The sequence below is a fragment of the Esox lucius genome, chromosome 17 (genome assembly GCF_011004845.1).
Source record: "Esox lucius isolate fEsoLuc1 chromosome 17, fEsoLuc1.pri, whole genome shotgun sequence".
NCBI lineage: Eukaryota > Metazoa > Chordata > Actinopteri > Esociformes > Esocidae > Esox > Esox lucius.
Window position 1 is genome coordinate 41,905,661 of NC_047585.1, and position 21,518 is coordinate 41,927,178.

Here is a 21,518-nt window from a genome sequence, read left to right on the forward strand (position 1 = left end):
TTTGTTCCTAAACGTAGTGTGTTGTTTGAGAACAACTTTCCAAAACGACCTCTCCTTCGTGACCGAGTTTTGTCTCAGTGATGAAAAAGAAAATCCAACAACAAACAATTAAAAACGACTAGAAACACTTAGGGACCTCAATAGTTTTGTCATGCATTTAGAACTGTGACTTATTGGGGGACACAGTTATTCACTCTGTTCCAAGTCAATTACGTGTAGCCACAAGCCCCTGGCCCTGAAATGCGACGCCCATATTTAAAAGTTAACACACTTTAACCAAAGCAAAGCCTTAAACCCATAACGCTTAATGGGCCACGTCTACCGAGGGGGGGTGGGGGGGGTGGGGGGGGGGATAGAAACTCCTATGCAGAGTCAGACATTTCTCAGACGAGAAACACTTGGTTTTGGGGGACCAGGTTGACGGTTAAGATGGCCCCTCAAGGACAGCGTGTGCGCTTCCACCCCCTGACCCCCCCTGACCCGGCTATAGGTAATAACTGACAGCTGGTGATGTCCACTAAAGGTCACAGCTGTAACCTTTCCCAGAGCCCTGTCATGCTACTGTCCAGCAGCATAATGGCCGAATGCTAATGAAGCTAATTAGCAGGATGTGCCAGTGTTCTGTTTGTTTCCTGTCATGGGCGTCGCTCCCAAGGGTGGCGCAGGGAGGAGGACAGTGGATTATCATTAAAAGCCACCCAGCCATTACAACAGATGCTTCGGATCAGTAACTGTCGTCACCTTTTGGATTCTTCTCCACACCCACGGCGTTTCTCCACACCGCGTTGTGCTAGCTACATTATTAAAGAAGCCAGTTAAATGGAATGTTCTCAGCAACAGCACGGAACTAAGTCCGAGGAAATCATCAGTGTTCTCAGACTTTAAGCTAGCATCCTATGGTCACACGGTTAAATTCCTCATCGCTGTAGCCCTTTAAGTTTACCTAACTCGAGCTTCATCCAATTCATATTTCCCCTCACATCAGATGGCATCAAAGGCTGGATCTAATGATTCTGTTCAAATGGGGTCTTTAAGCACGTTGTATATTGTACAACACAACCATTATCACTTCTAAAATGTTGATGTAGACACCCTGCCTATCTTCAGACGTGGAGATGTGTGTCATTATCCTGCACAGATCAGTTCAAAACTATCCTTATTGACTTTGAAACTATCCTTATTGTATTAGAAACAGGAGGCATTACAGGCATTATAGTTTTCCTCACATAGCCGGAAATGTGATATTTGTTCATGTCTGCGTGCCTGGTAGAGCGGTGGAAGAAGCAGGGAAGCCATTCCGTTTCATGGGATTGTTCCTATAATCTTAATTTTCCTCAGGTAACAATCAGTGTGACGTTGAGCTGTTTCGGGGATGCCTCTGATGTGACGAGGCTGGAAGAAAGACTATATAAATGCAAATGCTCCGTTATTGTGTTTCTGTTAAAATAAGGAAGCAGTCAGAGAGTCAGAGAATGCAGCATTGTCAGTCCTTATTAATGCCTTGGTCGGCCACAGCTTCCACTGACAGAGGGAGCTAAGTCATTAGCTATCACCTGGGATGTTGGTTTTAAGCAGATTCTACTTTGTGACGGGCCTCAAGGGGATTTCAATATAAGTTATTGACTAACCCAATAGGAAAACACAACCAAATACTATATTAATTTAATGAGCAAAAGTATTTTAATGAAGAAAGGGCAAGTTATTCCTTATCTAACGATTTGTTTTGCTTCCACTCAGAAAACCAGAAGGCTAAAATTGCTTTGAGATGAAAAAGAGTACTGCAATTTATTTATTTTATTTCTGTAATAGTAATTGCGGATATGCACATAGTGCACATAGTGCATATGTTAAACAAACATTGTTTCCTGCTTCGTTTGCGGGTCCATGTACTTAGCAGTCTAGCTTCCCATTCAAAGTTTGAAATGTTTTGGCCCCTGTAGGTTTGCATAGATCTGCTTTTAACGCATCCTGGCCATTAATGCTGCATATGAAAAGAAGCTCCACATCACTGCTCCGCCAGAATGAAAGGCTATGACCACTTCACAAATGACACCCTATTCCCTAAACGTTCACTACTTTTGACCTATTTAGGGCACTATTTCTGACATGGCCCCACGTGGTTCAGTATTTAGGACATGGGGTGTCATTTGGAACGCAACATGTATTATGCCCATGTGGCAGGACTGAAAATGTACGTGCATCACTATTTATGCTTAGCAATGGTTACATCTGATTTAGATGCACACAGAGAGCACATTGGCAAGTTCATGTTAAGACATAGGCAAATGCTGTTCATCAAGGGACGCCGTGTTTTAATGTCATTACAAAGAGATCTGAGTGTTTCAATGGGAGAGAGACCATTAGTCAACATTTTGTGGAAACATTTATGAAGTTTGCACATTTATTTAATGTTGTAAATGTATACTTGTTTTAAAGGTAGACCTTTTGAAATGACAATGCATTGGGGGATCATTTCTCATAGCAACATACTGCATGCCAATTCATATTTATTACACACACATTCAGATTTTTCATGCTTGAAGAAAGCAAAGTATAAACCGGAACAGAGGAGTCCCTAAATGATAGAAGAAGCTGTTAAAATGAGCTAAACTGATTTTTATCAGATGCCAGAACAGAGCATTATGTTGCTGTTAACTTAATGTTGCTGTTATCTTTATGTTGCTGTTAGCTTTATGTTGCTGTTAGCTTTATGTTGCTGTTAGCTTTATGTTGCTGTTAGTTCTATGTTGCATGTTTCAAGACTTGCCTGCCAGCTAGCAGACATGCCGTATTTACTCTGGCCAGCAGGCAAAAGCAATTACACTATTTTAATAACATGTGGGCTCTACCAAAACATTGTCTGCTTGCTCATCTGGACCAATGAAAGACAAGTGCTTGTTATCCGTTGCTTCAGGTAAGGCAAGGAAGGACACAAAACGCACAGACAGTCATTTAGTGCTTTGTGCAGCGGTGTGAAGGTAACCAAGGAACCCAGCATCACTGGAAAACTGCTAGGGAAATGACCTATTAAGTCTTCGCTAAATAACGATCCCAATGAACCGTCTAACTGCTTTACATACACCCCTTCTTAGTTGAAAATAAGCAAACCAAAAGTGACTGGCAGTGTCAAAAAAAAACAACATTAAAGAGTGCCTGCTTCATTTATGTAGAGGAGGAAAAATAAACACCCCCACCTAAATGTCTCTTCTCGGCTTTCAATCTGGCAGTATAACGAGTGAAAAAAGCTTGGGGTGATGAACTGTATATTTCGCAGATGCTCCGCAATGGCATCCAATAAGCACACTGGACGACAATGCAAAATGTGGTGTTTTTGTTGTGTATTATGTGTCCACAGATGGACCTGGAGACAGACAGACCACTGGATGAATGAATCTAAAGCATCAGATTCTAATTTCTAGTCCACATGGAGACCCTGTGGCCAGGCAGGAGAGGACTGTTGTGCGGTCTGCCCATTTTTGTCAACAATGAAAGCATTTTTCTTTACAAAAGAGAATATGTTATGAACATAGTGGACTGCATTTTTCATACATTTTACTCTTTCCCAGAGTTTTCTAAATCTATTTGGTTTAGAAGGAGTTTAGGGCATTTTCAAAGATTCATACTCGAATGCACCAGGGAATTGCCCAACTGGAACTCGCTAGCTCGTGCTTGGTAATAACCACCTCTATAACATAAACTCAGTAATACCACGTTGGTTGAAAAATAATACAGTGGTAATAAAGAAAAAATGGTATTAGGAATAAAAAATTCTATATTAGGTCATATCTATTTCAGGTTCTATTCCTCACTCAAAATGTTCCTTTTCAAATTTTTTTTAAAAGAAAAAGGTGCAGTGATCTCTTAATTTCTTCCGGAGCTGTATACATAAATGTATGTATGTATGGATGGCTGGATGGGTGTGTGTGTGTGTATGGATGGCTGGATGGGTGTGTGTGTGTGTGTGTGTGGATGGATGGTTCAGCTACCATATATATAGGATAGAAAAGGGTAGTCTCAATTTTTTCCGGAGCTATATGTATGTATGTATGTATAGATGCTTCACATATATATATATGTGTTAACTGAACCATCCATCCTCCATCTGACAGGTGGATGACCACTTTATGACCACTGACAGGTGAAGTGAATAACACTGATACACCGATCAGCCATAACATTATGACCACTGACAGGTGAAGTGAATAACACTGATACACCCATCAGCCATAACATTATGACCACTGACAGGTGAAGTGAATAACACTGATACACCCATCAGCCATAACATTATGACCACTGACAGGTGAAGTGAATAACACTGATACACCCATCAGCCATAACATTATGACCACTGACAGGTGAAGTGAATAACACTGATCCACCCATCAGCCATAACATTATGACCACTGACAGGTGAAGTGAATAACACTGATACACCCATCAGCCATAACATTATGACCACTGACAGGTGAAGTGAATAACACTGATACACCCATCAGCCATAACATTATGACCACTCACAGGTGAAGTGAATAACACTGATACACCCCTCAGCCATAACATTATGACCACTGACAGGTGAAGTGAATAACACTGATCCACCCATCAGCCATAACATTATGACCACTGACAGGTGAAGTGAATAACACTGATACACCCATCAGCCATAACATTATGACCACTGACAGGTGAAGTGAATAACACTGATACACCCATCAGCCATAACATTATGACCACTGACAGGTGAAGTGAATAACACTGATACACCCATCAGCCATAACATTATGACCACTGACAGGTGAAGTGAATAACACTGATACACCCATCAGCCATAACATTATGACCACTGACAGGTGAAGTGAATAACACTGATACACCCATCAGCCATAACATTATGACCACTGACAGGTGAAGTGAATAACACTGATACACCCATCAGCCATAACATTATGACCACTGACAGGTGAAGTGAATAACACTGATACACCCATCAGCCATAACATTATGACCACTGACAGGTGAAGTGAATAACACTGATACACCCATCAGCCATAACATTATGACCACTGACAGGTGAAGTGAATAACACTGATACACCCATCAGCCATAACATTATGACCACTGACAGGTGAAGTGAATAACACTGATACACCCATCAGCCATAACATTATGACCACTGACAGGTGAAGTGAATAACACTGATACACCCATCAGCCATAACATTATGACCACTGACAGGTGAAGTGAATAACACTGATACACCCATCAGCCATAACATTATGACCACTGACAGGTGAAGTGAATAACACTGATACACCCATCAGCCATAACATTATGACCACTGACAGGTGAAGTGAATAACACTGATACACCCATCAGCCATAACATTATGACCACTGACAGGTGAAGTGAATAACACTGATACACCCATCAGCCATAACATTATGACCACTGACAGGTGAAGTGAATAACACTGATACACCCATCAGCCATAACATTATGACCACTGACAGGTGAAGTGAATAACACTGATAATCTCGTTATCATGGCACCTGTCAGTGGGTGGGATATATTAGGTAGCAAGTGAACATTCTGTCCTCAAAGTTGATGTGTTAGAATCAGGAAAAATGGGCAAGCGTAAGGATATGAGCAACTTTGACAAGGGCCAAATTGTGATGGCTAGACGACTGGGTTGAAGCATCTCCAAACTGCAGCCCTTGTGGGGTGTTCCCGGTCTGCAGTGGTCAGTACCTATCAAAAGTGGTCCAAGGAAGTAAAAGCGGTGAACCAGTGGCCAAGGCTCAATGATGAACATGATGGAGGCAAGCCGGCGGAGGCAGTGTGATGCTTTGGGCAATGTTCTGCTGGGGAAACCTTGGATCCTGCCATTCATAATAATGTTACTGTCACACGTACCACCTACCTGAGCATTGTTGCAGACCATGTGCACCCTTTCATGGCAACAGTATTCCCTGATGACATTGGCCTCTTTCAGCAGGATAATCCGTAACTGCTTCGTTACGTAGACACAATAGATATGAGGTTAAAAACTATGCGGAGCTGTAAAAAATTTAATCTCTAATGAAAAACACATTTTAAAGCCAACTCCTCTGGTAGAAAACCAGGGGTTTGGGGCAATAGCAATTTTGTTCTCCGTGCCACAACCCGAGGAGATTTATGCACTGGCCTGTTTTAATGGCACCAACACAGTCTGTTCAAACGGCTTCCCACCGCATTGGGCACTCAGGGGGAGATGGTTCAATTACCATGTGAGGAGGTGGATTGTGAGTGCCATGTGTGAGACACTAGACTGACTGCTATTTAAGAGGCCACCTCGTAAAACAGATTTGTGCCGGAGCTCCGGCTCTGCAGCAGTGGCCGCGTGGCATCGGCTATCACCACACCGCCCGTGGCTCGGCCCGCCCTATTCTGCAGGACTGAGTGCTCCCCTTCCATATTATGGATCATTTAGTAAAGCCATAAAAGCCTAGGTATTTTCACATCAAAAGTTATTTCTCCACTACTACCAGGCGTGATTCATTTCTCGGTCGGTCCGCATGAAGGACATGAATGGTGGGAAAGGAAGTGCTGGGTCATAAAAGCCAATAGCCTGCTTACTGAAAATCTCTGCCAGGTAACGGTGAGATTTTGGGGGTAATGTCCTCCATCTTCTGTGACAGAAACATTTATTTTGCCCCGTGTAAGGGCCGTGCCGTGGTTCCGTCATTCAACTGTAACATTATTTGTTTAGTAGCCGGTGTTGCGGCGCTGTGACCTGTGGTCGGCTCACACAAACCACAGCTACCGTTCAGTGTCGAAGAAATCAATTAAATGCCACAGTGCCACGGATGGGGTCAGTGGGAAAGCGTAAAGAACAGTGTGGCATAACTGGGTTATACAAAAACATGAACAAGTGTTGGTGTGTATGTGTAATAAAACATTTCTTAGACGACGGCAACTCTCTTACATCCAAAAGGCTGCCCCCACGGAAACGTCTGGGTCATGTCACTCGGGATGTGAAAAACGTCCCCTCGGAGGCGTCTCTATCTGCCCTGGTTCTGTCCGTCCAGCTCTCCTAGCCCCCCCCCACCCCCCCACCCCTCTTCCCGTCCATTGGCCCTCGACATGTCTTCCAGTTTCAGATGTGTCAGAATCGATCTGTTTCTGTCACAGGGGTCAAGTCTATAACGCCTGGTGTTCTTGAGCTCACAAATGGACTTCGATGCCATATTGATCTAAGCTTGAGCTCACCATTCCTCATCACAGAGATCTCTCCGGTCTCGTGTCTCACCTGCCTGGGACAGAGCAGCGCTGTCGTGACCGCGACCTCCGCGATCCGTGGCCCCTCCACCGCCCTCTACGCCATCCAAAGGTTACACGGCAACATGAGTGCTACGACCTCAGTCTAGCAGGGCTCTCTCATGAGCTCAGCGATCCTCTATGCAAAGCCGTGCCACATCAGGTATTGTGGTTAGATGGCTGACGCAACTCCAGACAGAGAGAGAGAGCCCACTGGGGGTAGGTGTTCAAAAACGACTAAAAAACACAGACTATAATTTTAGCAATTTTCTTGTTCCTACACAAGTTAAAATACAATAGAGCGACCATTTAAAGTACGTTATATGAGCATGACTGAGCTTTTCTGGCTCAGTGGTCTAAAAGAATAGTTCAACAGCAGAAATAATCATCTGACACTATAGGCAGACAAGGACAAAAGCATTTATTTTAAATTTTTCAGAATTTTAAATTTGATCTGAACCCCGGTGTGTTCTTACTGCAGGTGCTGGGAGAGGTGATAAACGCCTACAAAGACTCTGCCCTTATTAAGGATAAGTGAGGCTGTTACAGTGCAGAACTGAAGGTTCACCTTTTCGGTTAGGTCAAGGAGCGAGACCTTTCGGAGATTATGGTTCAGAGATAATTGGACAACACGTGTTAGAGGTTGTGTGGATGATCCCCTAATAGCCACAGGTTTGCCTTTGATCCACATAAGTGAACGAAACCTATTGGCTGTGGTTACACAAAGAGCCCAATTCAGATTTGTTTCATCAATTGTTCATTTCATCAATCACCTTGGACGTTTGTTCCTCAAAACGGAAAACCATGAGAAAAACTATTCCTCATAGTTATGTAGAAGATTTAAACATTTCCAGAAAAAGTTTGACGTAACTTTTTCATCCAGCGTTTTTTGTTGTTGAAAATCTAGGCATGGTGTATCAACCAAAAGCTAAATAATTAAACCACTACTTCGGCAGGCTAGTCCAAAACTGCAGCAAGATGGATCTCATTGAAATATTAATGTGTTAGCTTTCTATGGTGCAAACAAAAGCCAAAGTTTAATCCCATTTAAGCCCTCAATGTGTTATTATGAAGTTGTAAGCACAAAATCAAGGCTGCATTTACACCGGTCAGCCAAATGTGAACCTTTTATTCACTGAATGGTTATTTCAGCAATCAGATCAGTTCTGAAAACGATCTGCTATGGCACTTCCCAGCACAAGGGTTCTGGGTTTGATTCCCTTTGGGGGCCAGTGTGAGAAAGCATAAAAAATGAATGCACCCACTTCTGTAATTCGCTCCATATAACAGTGTCTAGCATGCCTTCAATGTGATTGGTCAAAATACAGATTTGTGCGAGAGGATGAAAATCTTGAATTTTGCTGCCTGGATGAACACCAGCTAAGAGACAGGATCTGTTCAAATCCCAAGAAGATATCTTCTGCAGGGTTCCATCACACTATGCTAGGTAAAACTAGTAAAAATAGTGTGATTTTGGTATTCTGTCGTTTAACAAAAAAAAAAGAAAATGACTCCATCTCAACAAAATAAATGATTATAGTAGTGTGCCTAAAAAATAAAACTCGCTTTCAAACATGTAATTCTATGGCTATCTGAGTCATAGAATATGCACACATACGCAACACACTACAGCTCCAGCCCTAAATGGGAGGATTTCTTGTCCATCACAAAAGTCACGGCCTTCATCTTTGGCGGCCAAGTAAACTGACAGTGTTGATCATCAGAGGTCTGAGGATTTCCTGTTGAATCTGCCTTTACTTTTGCTGTGTGCAATAGGCAGAGGCAATACAATGCACAAAAAAGGGTGCCTTTCTACTCTGCCTGTCGATGACTAGCAGGGTGGACTTGTTGTGCACAACACACAGAAAACCCCCAAACGACGATTCCAAACAACGATCTGACTATTACGTCTTCATTGTTTTGTTTCCGAAAGGAACAGTTAAACCATGGTAAGACAAGAGCAGCGCCTACATCAGGGCACCAGGCAAGACGTTAATGAATCACATTAAATCGATAATAATCTACAGAAATTACTTTGCCAGAGGATCATAATATGGGTTTAAGATGACGGAGAACCTTGGAAACGTTTGATAAGTGGGTTGAAATCCTCTTAGATGTCACACAGAGTTGACAGAGGGACATTTCTGGCACTTCGGCGCCCCTGTATTCATATTAAAGATTTATTGAATGCCCCATGGGTTCTATATTAAGGGGCTCTTCATTTAATGGCTTTTAAAATTCCATACCGGTGCACAATCTGTACCTAAAATATCAAAAGGTACATTGTTAATGGAAAAGGCATTCAGGATACTGGTTTCCACAGAAATCTAATCTGCCTCCATAAATACATACCAACAGGGATACACACTCTGCCTTGCATGCGTTGCTGCAATATGTGCACATCATATATAAAACATTTTTTTTGGGCCGAAGTGGTAAATAGGGTTTCCCCTCTTTCCAAGTGGAGTTCACCACTTGGAAAGACTACACCCCCCCCCACCCCCCCCCCCCCCCACACACACACACACACACACTTTGCTATGCCCAGGAGCTCTTCGTCCTCAAGCAGGTACACCTACGATAGTTTCTTTTACCACTACCAACTTCTGCGGAACGTGTCAATGACACATCCTCTTTCAGAAAGGGCCCCATCAGCATTTAAAACCAACGCTTGTGACTGAGACAAATTACAGGAATACAGGAGAGTGGCTGGGGCTTTTTGACTTTAAATGTAGGGCTGTTCGCTGTCTACAAATGGAGAGCGGCGGGCAACACTAGCTTTTAACACGGCCCCGTAATTTTAACTATTGCTGTGGCCATTTTCATTCTGGAAGTGAAACAAAAGGATGACCCATGAGGGGAGATGCCGACCTGGTGGTTTTTAAGTGAACAGCCATTAATCCATAAACACAGATAAAAGGTTCATCATGTGGCGGGGCACTCTCGCGCCACCGTTAGCCCTGGCCCCACACATTAGCATTGAAACAATTGGCTGACCCCGAGGGGCTGTAAGCCGTGTGCTTGCAAAACATACAATTACTATGCATATAGGTGCATGATGGGGCAGCTACATTTTACAGCAGGAAGACACAATGAGGAAATGTGCCGAACATGGGTAGAGTGAAATACGCTAATGCTTACGCTAATGTTCAATCAATGTTCATGACGTTCATTAATGTTTTGATCCGCAGTTACAGATTCACACCGGCCTGGTGAATCCTGGTGGAATTGACACCTCGAGCAGGTCTACAGTGCAGGCTGAGTATGAAAATGTTTAAATGATATGCTTTATTGCCTTTCCTGCAACACGTAAGTATTTGTTTCCAGCAGCCCTGCACGTGTCCCTTTCACAGAGGTGAAACAGCCTGTACCCCTGTTCAACCAATGGTCCATACATGAAGACATTCACACGGCTCAGTACAAAATTCAATCACCGTCGGGACGCAAATTTGATTTAAGACACCGATTTCATTAGCCCTGGCCATGTTATCACAGGACGTCCGCGAATTATCCCCCGGAATTAATCTTCGGCCTGACAGGGCTAGTTTGTTCTCCCTTCTCCTCCACGCCGTTTAATCGAGCTGAACACAACAAGCAGACTTGGACTGGCATGTTTAGCGCACCACTTCGATTCTGCCCAGTCGTTAATATTCACCACCTTTGCCTATTCGCAACCACGGCCAACGGCCCCCCTGGAGAGTTGAAGATTGCGACGTGTCCGCGGAGGCATTGGGCATTCCTCTTCTTTTTCCCGGTGCTCCCTCAACCGGAACCTCGGTTTATCTTGCAAGTACCTGCCAGTCTCCTCCCCGGTGTGGGCAGATATACATCGCACAGAGGGACCTCCTGATACACTGATACACACCACCGATGCTCGAAGACGGCGTGGTCACCTCGGCACTGCAAGGGCATTGGTTAGAATCCGTGCTGTTTGTCGGGAACAGGGTGCCATTTGGAACAAAGTCTGGGGAAACAGTGAAAACCTGCTCCTATTAGCCTTCCATTCAGTGCCGCCTCAGATCAGTGCTTCTCACATTTGTCTCACTCCACAGCACTGATTAAAGTCTCTGGATAGAGTGCAATGACACCAGAAATGACTGCTGATTTGTGTGAATCAATTAGTCCAAGGCTTGGTGCTATGACGGCAGTGTGATATATGGCAAATGTGCATAGAACGACTTACTGAAAGCCGTCTGAAGGTTTGAAATGCACATATTTAAATTTGAATGGTTAATAAACCACAAGTCAGCTGTAACTGGAAGAAGCATTTTTAGAAGCCGAAAATGCCCTCTACATAGACACTCACTTCAGCTTTATTTCAAAAGGCTCCATCTAGTTGTGTCATCCTAAGGTTGCTAATTCTATAACCAAGTCTCCCAATACTGTACATACAACATAAAGTTACACAGATACAGTGGATATAAAAAGTTTACACACCCCTGTAAAAATGCCAGGTTCTTGTGATAAATCACATCGAAGATAAATCACATCAGAACTTCTTCTACTTTTAATGTGACCTATAATGTGAACAATTCAATTGAAAAACAAACTGAAATCTTAGAGGGGGAAAAGTGAAAAATAAAAACCTTACAATAACCTGGTTTCTTCAGCTTGAACCAGGGCCATTTTAAGGGTGGAGGGAATTAAGAACAGTTCCAAATGCAAGGCAATTTTGGCACAAAATCTTCAGGCGTCCATTAGAAAGCTGAAGATGAAGAGTAAGTTCACCTTTCAGCACGACAACGACCCAAAACCCACATCCAAATCCATAAAAGCATGGCTTCACCAGAAGAAGATTAACGTTTTGGAATGGCCCAGCCAGAGCCCATATCTGAATCCAATTGAGCATCTGTGGGGTGATCTGAAAAGGACTGTGCACAGGAGATGTCCTCGCAATCTGACAGATTTGGAGCACTTTTGCAAAGAAGAGTGTGCAAATATTGCCACATCAAGATTTACCATGCTAATAGAAATCAAAAAGGTGTAATAAAATCAAAAGGTGCTTCAACAAAGTATTAGTTTAAGGGTGTGCACACCAGGTTATTCAATTGAATTGTTCATGTTATAGGTCACATTAAAGGTGGAAAAAGTTCTGACATGATGTATCTTTGTCTTATTCTTTTACATCACAAGAACCAAGCATTTTAACAGGGGTGTGTAGACTTTTTATATCCACTGTATATGATGTTAATGCATTACCAAGTGCAGTTATTTTCAAACACTTAGGGTGAGGACATTATCACACTGCAGCTTCACGCGGGACACATTGGTCACTGTGAATGGAACTCTTGAGGATAATGACACAGAATTTCCACATTTCCACCAAAACATATTCTAATAGGAGAATAACAACTTCCATGTAGTGAATAAATTACACATCTCCCCCGACTAATGTTCATAGATGAACTCTAGCCTACCTTATGGCACTGTGAATTATTCCCTAACTTGTGCACTTGGTACCCCATTCATTGAATTTGGACATCTTTCAACAGAGACACATGTATTTATTTGTGAACCACCATCCATCAGCAAAGCCGCTGTTTAAAAGTCCCAACTGCACTCGAAGGACAATACCTTCAAAAGCTTAGGTCTCATTCAGAGGTGAATCAAATCCCTGCACAACCAGCAGTTCTCCAGATAAGACGGGCTGATATGTGTTTTATAAAGTAGCCTAACGTAGCAGTTCTTGTACGTGGTGCGCTGATCAACAGCCCAATGATAGGAGATGGTAGAACTATGGGACCAGAGCCCAGCAATTTTCAATTTAGATTTGAGGCTGGTGTAACCCTGTTCTAAAGAAACAACTTGGAAAAAACTGTTCCTGAACAAGTTAATTCCAAGTCAAGCCATCCATAGTTTAACAACAAAACACACTGCGTCTTTAACATAAGGCACTCCTTTTAAAACAGAAAATAGTTTATTTAGGGCAAAAAAAAATTACACACTGTAGATTTTGTATTATTATTTTAATTGTTTGACAGCACTAATACGGTATATAAGATACTGTATGCAGGCCTTTGTAGTGTCCTGGGTTTGGGACAACGTGCTTCAACGCTCGTCAGCCTATCACCTGAGCTTTCAGCCTCTCAACAATGCACCGCCGCGTTTGTGACCTTCTCGCCATGGCTCCGCAGCCAACGCCATTAGCTGTTGTTCTACAGGAAGGCAAATATGACCAGAAAACCAAACGGAGGGAAATGCTTGACTAAGCACTTCGGTTATCTCATTAGCTTTGGCACTCCAGTCAATGTATAAAACATGAAGTGCACACTCATGTAATGTATAATTTGACTGAGAGGTGGGAGAACAACGAAGAGGAGGAGAAAGAGAGGGCGAAAGCGTTAACTACCCCCCCTCCCCTCCCCTCCCCTCGTCTCTCTCCAACGTTTTCTCTCCCTCTCCTTCTGCTGGCAGAAAAGGGCTGAAACGTGCTGAGAAGGCAGGAATTAATTCTAATCAGAGGTGAAGGAGAGCCCTTACATTTAGCCTAGTTTCTCTTTCTCACAACACTCCCAGACATAACTCTTTTCTTGCTGTACTGAGAAAACACACACAGGCATAAAAAAGTTTCTAATTTCGTCACAAACTCTCAAACTTTTACCTCTGATGATCATTATTTATGGGCCGGGATGACTAGCACTCTCCAAATCTGAATTGGGCAATCATCTGTGAAATGTCCCTTCATAGGTACATCTTACATGTTTTTATAATCTAACGAGGTATTAAGATCACGCCAAAGACCATCCCTGTTGACCGATGATGGAGCAGGTTTAAAACTACTTCAATGAACTACACACATCTCAATATTCAGATCTTAATGTTCTGGAAAAAACATCAGAACCCTGTAAACCTTCGACCCACTTCTTCTGGGTTAATGTCTCACCTATTTGTGAAAGCTCCGCCACACTTCCGATATAGGGCCCTTCCAGGAACTTGGGCTCACTGTCGTTTATGTCCTGAACCTTGATGACAAACTCGGATTCAGATTCCAGCAGTTCGTTGGTGAGTCGGTCCCGGGCCTGGGCTTTCAGGGTGTAGAAGCTCTGCTCCTCGCGGTCCAATCGCTCTGTGGCATGGATGTCCCCTGTCAGCTCGTCGATGATGAAGATAGTGCCAGCCCCTTGCCCAGAGATGGTGTACTTGATGTTCCCCTCGCCTTCGTCCGAATCTGTGTGGATCTGTCATTCAAGGAAATCAAAGTAAAGCTTAAGTGTTATGACGAGATATAATGCTACTTGGAGCAACGGATTGTAAAGATTGCATTCATGGATTGACTGACAGTTTAATTACAGTAAATGCAGTTTAAGAAAGACAGCGATTTTCATGGTTTTTTCTAAATAGCAGACCACTCACACATACAAACTGTCCAGAATTCCAAACCATGAAAGAACATGACATGTTTAAAATGTCGAATATAAAAACTCCAACATGTCAAACATACACATTTACAACACATCAGTTTGCCCTTTAAAGAACAGATTTTCTCTTTTTTCTCTGTCAAGGATTTTGTCTCGAGTCATCAAGAAGCAAAGTTCTTATTTCACTGCCAGTGAGAGAGGCAGGAGAAGCTATCGCCCCCCTCTAGGCTAATCATGATCAGCACTATGACCAAAGACACTGCAGCGTTGCCAATGATTTACACCGTCCCCACATGGCACGCCCTTCACAGAATCGGGACCCCTCAAAATTAAAAGATAAAAAGACATTTCTGAAGACTGTTAAAATTGCAACATGAACGTGGTTGGGGCCAAGAACTTAAAGAGCCTCCATAAATCCGACAAGACTTCTAAAGTGTTTAGAAGACAATTTAGCAGTTTTATGCCCCGTACCTTCATTGCACATCCAAACTGATAAAAAAAACAGTCTCCTGCCTTAATATTTAATAAAGATCTAATTAAATACAGGACTCCATCACCCTGGTGGGTGGTTTTCAGGTATTTGTGTTAAAACAGCGGGAATAATGCAAAAGCCTAGACATCATATTGCCTTTTCTTTCTTCCGTCCTCTTTCCTCTGCAGTCATTTAGAATAGACCCAAATAAATGCACAGTGCAAAAGAAAATATAGTATTTCTGTGGGTATCAATATTTCAGTTACAATATCAGAAACTTCAAAAGACAATAGAAAGCCCTCTTACTTGTGGATGTATGTACACTAACGTTCAAAAGTTTGCAGTCGCTAGAAATGTCCTTGTTTTCCATGAAAACATATATAAAATCACACTGAATTGGAAATATAGCAAACTTAACAGGAAATATAGTATATAGTAATATAGTAATAATTATTTTGAATTGAAATAACAATAGCCTTACACACCTTCCAGTTGCCAATTTGTTGAGGTAATCTGAAGAGATTTCACCCCATGCTTCCTGAAGCACCTCCCACAAGTTAGATTGGTTTGATGGGCACTTCTTACGTACCATACGGCCAAGCTGCTCCCACAACAGCTCAATAGGCTCTGTGCACAAGCGTATGGACGAACTTCCGCTTTAGCCAGATGTCGGCATATCATTTTCTGGTTTACTTAAGGCAATCACCCGCGTCGCCCAAAATTTCAGTTTTTAGTAGATGTCTCCAAGACCTGCCTAAAATAAGCATTAGTGATGTCCATCAAATTGTTGATGCCTGGTCCCCTGCTCCAACAAGCAAGCGGAAACAAGGGATTCAAATTCTACGTATCGAGTTATCTGCACAACTACGAGGGTAAGTAGTTTACTGTGGTGTGCCGGCCGGCTATCGGCTAAGCTAGTTAGCGACGTGATCCTTTTTAGTGTAGTATTAGGCAGGACAATAGAACGCATAAAAATTCACCCTAGCCTCAAAAACGGCAAAATAACGCTGGCCCCATAGCAAGTGAACTGAAACGAACCTTCGTTCAGCCTCTTCTAACCTGAATTAAGTTAAAAATTCCATAGCCTCCTATGCTGGTGCACAAAGTCTATAGGGTTGAGATCTGGTGACTGTGCTGGTCACACCATTATAGACCGAATGCCAGCTGACTGCTTCTTTCCTAAATAGTTCTTGCATAGTTTGGAGCAGTGCTTTGGATCATTGTCCTGTTGTAGGAGGAAATTGGCTCCAATCAAGCACCATCCACAGGATATGGCATGGCATTGCAAAACGGAGTGATAGCCTTCCTTCTTCAAGATTCTAATGATCCATTAGCCTTTTAAAATGATAAACTTGGGTTGGCAAACACAAAGTGCCATTGGAACACATGAGTGATGTTTGCTGATTATGGGCCTCTCAACACCTATGTAAATTTTCCATAAAAAATCTGCCATTTCCAGCTACAATAATCATTTAAAACATAAACCATGACTACACTGTATTTCTGTATGCTATTTTAATGGGCCAAAATGAGCCTTCCTTTCAACAACAAAGACATTTCTAAGTGACAATATGGATTTATCAAAATATGGATTTTTGTCCACATCTCCCAGTTCCCATGCATACACACACACACACACACACACGCACGAGCACCCATACAATCTCACACACAAACACACACACACCTCGTCCATATGGACTGCACAAAGCACGCCATCCTTTTTCACGGAAACCATTTTCTCTTTCCCTCTCAACCCCCCCCACCCCCACTTCCCCACCCCGAAAAAAAGGCACATTCCGGCGCGAGTGGGCTCACGTGCCAACAGAGCAGCACGAGCCCGTTTCCCAGACGCACGGTGGTTCTCTCCCTTCAGGACGGATGTGTCTATCCGTCAGTCTGTGTTCGGCGGCGTGATGGGGGCCGGGGCTACGCCGTGCACGTCCAGCGTGAGGTCAAAGCCTGGGCTCCGCTTAATGCTCAGCAATCACATAACCACCAGCAATGTCAACGCGCCACCGCTCGCTGAACTCCCCCACAACCAAACACTGTGGACGCGTTCTAAATGACACCCTATCCTCAATGTAGCGCACTACTTTCGACCCGGAGCCCTACGGACGTGCGCGTGCCCAGGGGCAAAGTGAGCGCTCTAGTTAGGGAATAGGGGGTCATTTGGGAAGGACCCTAGGCCTGCAGTACGTCTAACCAACAGGAACTGAGCTGAGCGGCGCTGATGTGAGACCTCTTTAACCGGTGCGCTACAACAGCACTCGCTCGCTAATTCGCTGGCTAACTAGTTCAACTCCCTCACCGCGCTCAATCACTTAGTCACTTACCCACTCACTCCATCCATGGAATCTCTGTCAGGACTACCTGGACGGACGACTGCTGGCTGTCCCTGTCCAACTGGGCGTGATGCAAGCTGACCGGTGCTTGCTCTCCAGAGGATCTGCCTTCTTGTGCTCTCTATTACCATTGGGTGTTTGTGTTGGAACACTCAGTAACGAAAAGTCAGCTGACATTTACATTCATGTCTGAATGTTTGAATATCTTGATGAACAATTTTGCCTGAAAAGGCCATGTGCTCTTATAATGGTCATTCACAGTGGACGCGCAAACACACTGGACATAAACATACACACTGGACACACACATACACACTGGATATACAAACTGGACTTACACATACACAGTGGTCATACACACTGGATATACACACTGGACACACACATACACACTGGATATACACACTGGACATAAACACTGGACATACACACTGGATATATACACTGGATATATACACTGGACACGCACATACGCACTGGTTATACACACTACACTTACACACTAGACACACAAACACACTCGACACACTGGATATACACACTGGACATACACACTGGACACACTGGATTTACACACTGGACATACATACACACTGGACACATACACACAAGACACACATACACACTGGACATACACATACACACTGACACACTGGCTCTACACACTGGACATACACACTAGAAACATATGCACACTGGATATACACACCGGACATACACATTGGACACATACACACTAAACACACATACACACTGGACACACTGGACATACTGGATATACACACTGGACATACACACTGTAAACCCATACACACTGGACATACACAAACTGGACAAACACACTGGACACAAATTCACACTGTACATACACACAACATACACGACGGACACACACACACTGGACACAGACACACACACACACACAAACACTGGACATACACACTAAACTCACACAAACTGGACACACAATGTTAGAGCTAAGGGCTGACTTAGAGAAGAATGTGGGTGAAAGGGATATGGAACTGACCTGACAAATAAGGGTCAGTGGACTAACGAGAACCAAAGGTGTTGCTTCGGACAAGGGCAAAGCAAACCAACTGAACGGCATCACAAATGAGCAGTCCGAAGAGGAGAACCGCTATATCACACTTGGCGTAGGGAACTGGAGTGACATGGAAAAACTGCCAGCCAGAGTCAGAGAGATGGAGCCTAATCAACAGTATCTGATTCTTTTCTAATTAAGAGTATCTGATGCCTCATCATGCCTGTAGCACTGGCGTTCCATTCAATCTAAGTGATTTGAGAAGGCTGCTTCAAAGTCACAGAAATGAGGTGAATTCAGACGAAGAGATAAAAAGGTATGTGAGAAAGTACAGCATGAAGCAAGGAGAGGAGCAAAGCTACAATGGTAAAGTTAACTGGGCAAAAATAAAAGTATTCCTTCACATCTTCCAAAGAATGAATTCCCTAATATAGAACTTCACTTCTTAAGACTGCTTTCTTCTTCTCTGATTATCGCACTGTGATTTCCAACCAGTCCACATTGTTGTAATTGTACTTGGAACTACACGCCAAAAGGAATTATTTAAATAGATGTATATGATCAAACACTTCCTACACACAACCTGATTAAACACGCCAAAGACATCTTTACTATCACAGCCAATCAGTGAGGTAAAACTGTCTATGAACAAGAACAAAAATAAACTGTTTCCAGGTTACGAATCTGGCAATTACCGAAAGCTAAATCACAGAAAAAGTCAGCCATTATATCCAAATAAAACACAATGTTTTTGTTTCAGCCAGAATGATTGTTCAATTAAACTAAAGGTAATTAATTACACTTAGGCCAACAGTAAAAACTAACAAATTGCTTACCAGTATTCTCTTATAAGCTGGGTGGACTTCAAGACACAAATTGTAAGTAATGTATGAATGCTTGTTCACACAACGACCCTTGCTCACAGCAAGCTGAATACAAAAACAAAAAATCCTAATTCATGTTTGAGTTCACAAAAAATACAAAGATATACTCCAACTTAACCATTGCTTAATCAGTGTTTTTATGTTTTAGTTGGGTGCACTTCAAATAGACAAGAAATTAAAGATGATTTACTAATTCATGTTTGCCTTTAGAAGGCAAGACGTATTTAGGTCAGCTAAAACCCCAAATGTTGCACAAACTCACAATCCCATTGCAGCTGGTAATTTTATTGAATGTTAAATCAACTAACAGTGAGCAACATTTTTTAAGAGCTCATTGAGTCAAACAATAAACGTACGTTTGCTCAAAGCCATTGTCATTATTTCACCTTGTCAGTTGCAGTTTGATTTTCAGAATGATTTGTTTCAATACCGTTGTTTTTGTATGTGCATTATTTAATTATCCAGAAGCTACATACATTAATGACATACATATTTCTGAACGAATCCAATCTTTTAGTGTTTTAGTCATTTTTCACCCATTACTGAGGTTGCTGTTGCAGTTTATATGTTTTAGGCTGGTCTAAATGATAAATACTTCCTGGCCCGACAGTCAACTTTAGTGCAGGTTGTGAAAGTGACTGAAGGATCCGTTTGCTGAAAAGCCTCACAGCGGTTGGATTCCACGTGACTTTGCAGGCCCTCAACACTGAGGTTGATTCAACTGACAATTTTAAGCCCACCCTCCCTAATGTCATAATTGTGTGTTTGCTCAACAAAATGGCACTGAGGTTGATTCAACGGACATTTGCAAACAGCTGCATTTGGATTGGGCATTCGCTTCACAATCACAGACCTGCACCAACATCTATGGCATTAACTGAACTTCAGATATATTTGAAAAAATACTGTATTTGTTATCGCGTTGCGTCATGCTCCTTGTTCCCGGAAAAATTACAGTTATGTAAAGTAATTACATTCAGAACATCTATATTCAGGACATCTAGATTGTAGAGTTCCAGTCTCCTGTACATTAATGACTTAAAAAATACATCTTGGCCACCACACCACTATTTTAGTTATTAGTTTGTCGGATTTTCAAATCTTTGGTTTTGTTTAATGATTTGAGTATGGGTTTCCATTGTCGTGAATTACTATGGGGCATGTTATTCTGTTTTCATGTATCTAATGTATATTTTTATCTAAAAGTATTTTTTTTAACATGAATGTACATTGTAGTGCAAAGTATAGGGATTCAGGAGAAACCAGAGACGTAGCAGGAAGATTGGAATTCTGTGAACGTAGAGGTTATGAGTTCAAACCCCAACAGATGAGATCATTGAGTAAAGATTTCTGTGTGAATACACACGTGTGCCAATTAAAACAGTACATTGACAGCCCTGGATAAGTGACCTTAACAAACCAAAAGCCAACATTTTGAAACCATCAGTTGTTCAACAATTATGACCTTGGTGGACCATTTCATAACTTATATTATGTTAGCTGGTTTAATAATGTGAATTGGACGAATAAAACAAAGCTTTTCAAAGCAAAAGATATGAAGCAAAAGTACATTTTAAGGGTCAGAACTAATGTGCAGGAACATACAAATCTGCAGTGCACGATGTATGTGTTTCAAAAGGAGGCCTTGGGATGAAATGAGACTGAGAAGTAGCTCAGAGGTACATCTTTTCTGTACCTCAACAATAGCTCTCTATGGAAAGTGAAGCTTTGGATTGGATGTTTTCAATCTGTGCAACAGCAACCGTGTTCTGTGTAAGTCATGAGTTTTTTGTTGAACCTCAATGGTCTGCTGTGGTGTTTAGCAGTAAACCCGATACTGAACATAAAGCCAATGTGGCAGCCGAAAGTAAGAGAAAGCAGAGGGGTCATACAAGACCAAGGAATTTCATTACCCAAATGTATTGAACAAAGCTGCCAGTTTATTGCGATGTGAGTGACCATTTAGGGAAAATCATATATCATTAGCAGATTAATGGCTGCGGTAGGACAACCTTGGCATCTTTGCTGAGTTGGACGAAGAACTCCAAAAAAAAAAAAAAATACTTGTTCTAAATGGCTAGTGCTGATAAAAAGGAACGATGGTCGTATTTAATCCTA

The 21,518-nt window shown here is 42.4% G+C and overlaps 1 protein-coding gene across 3 annotated transcripts in view; it reads right to left on the minus strand.

The window, feature by feature from the left end:
- Nucleotides 1-21,518, minus strand: part of LOC105016715 (cadherin-22) — a 163,605-nt gene that overhangs the window by 58,004 nt on the left and 84,083 nt on the right. For all 3 annotated transcript variants that reach the window (XM_010880735.3, XM_020055179.2, XM_020055180.2), the window contains one exon: nt 14,183-14,477. In XM_010880735.3, the coding sequence (XP_010879037.2) occupies nt 14,183-14,477 (295 nt within the window). The remainder of the gene's footprint in view (nt 1-14,182; nt 14,478-21,518) is intronic.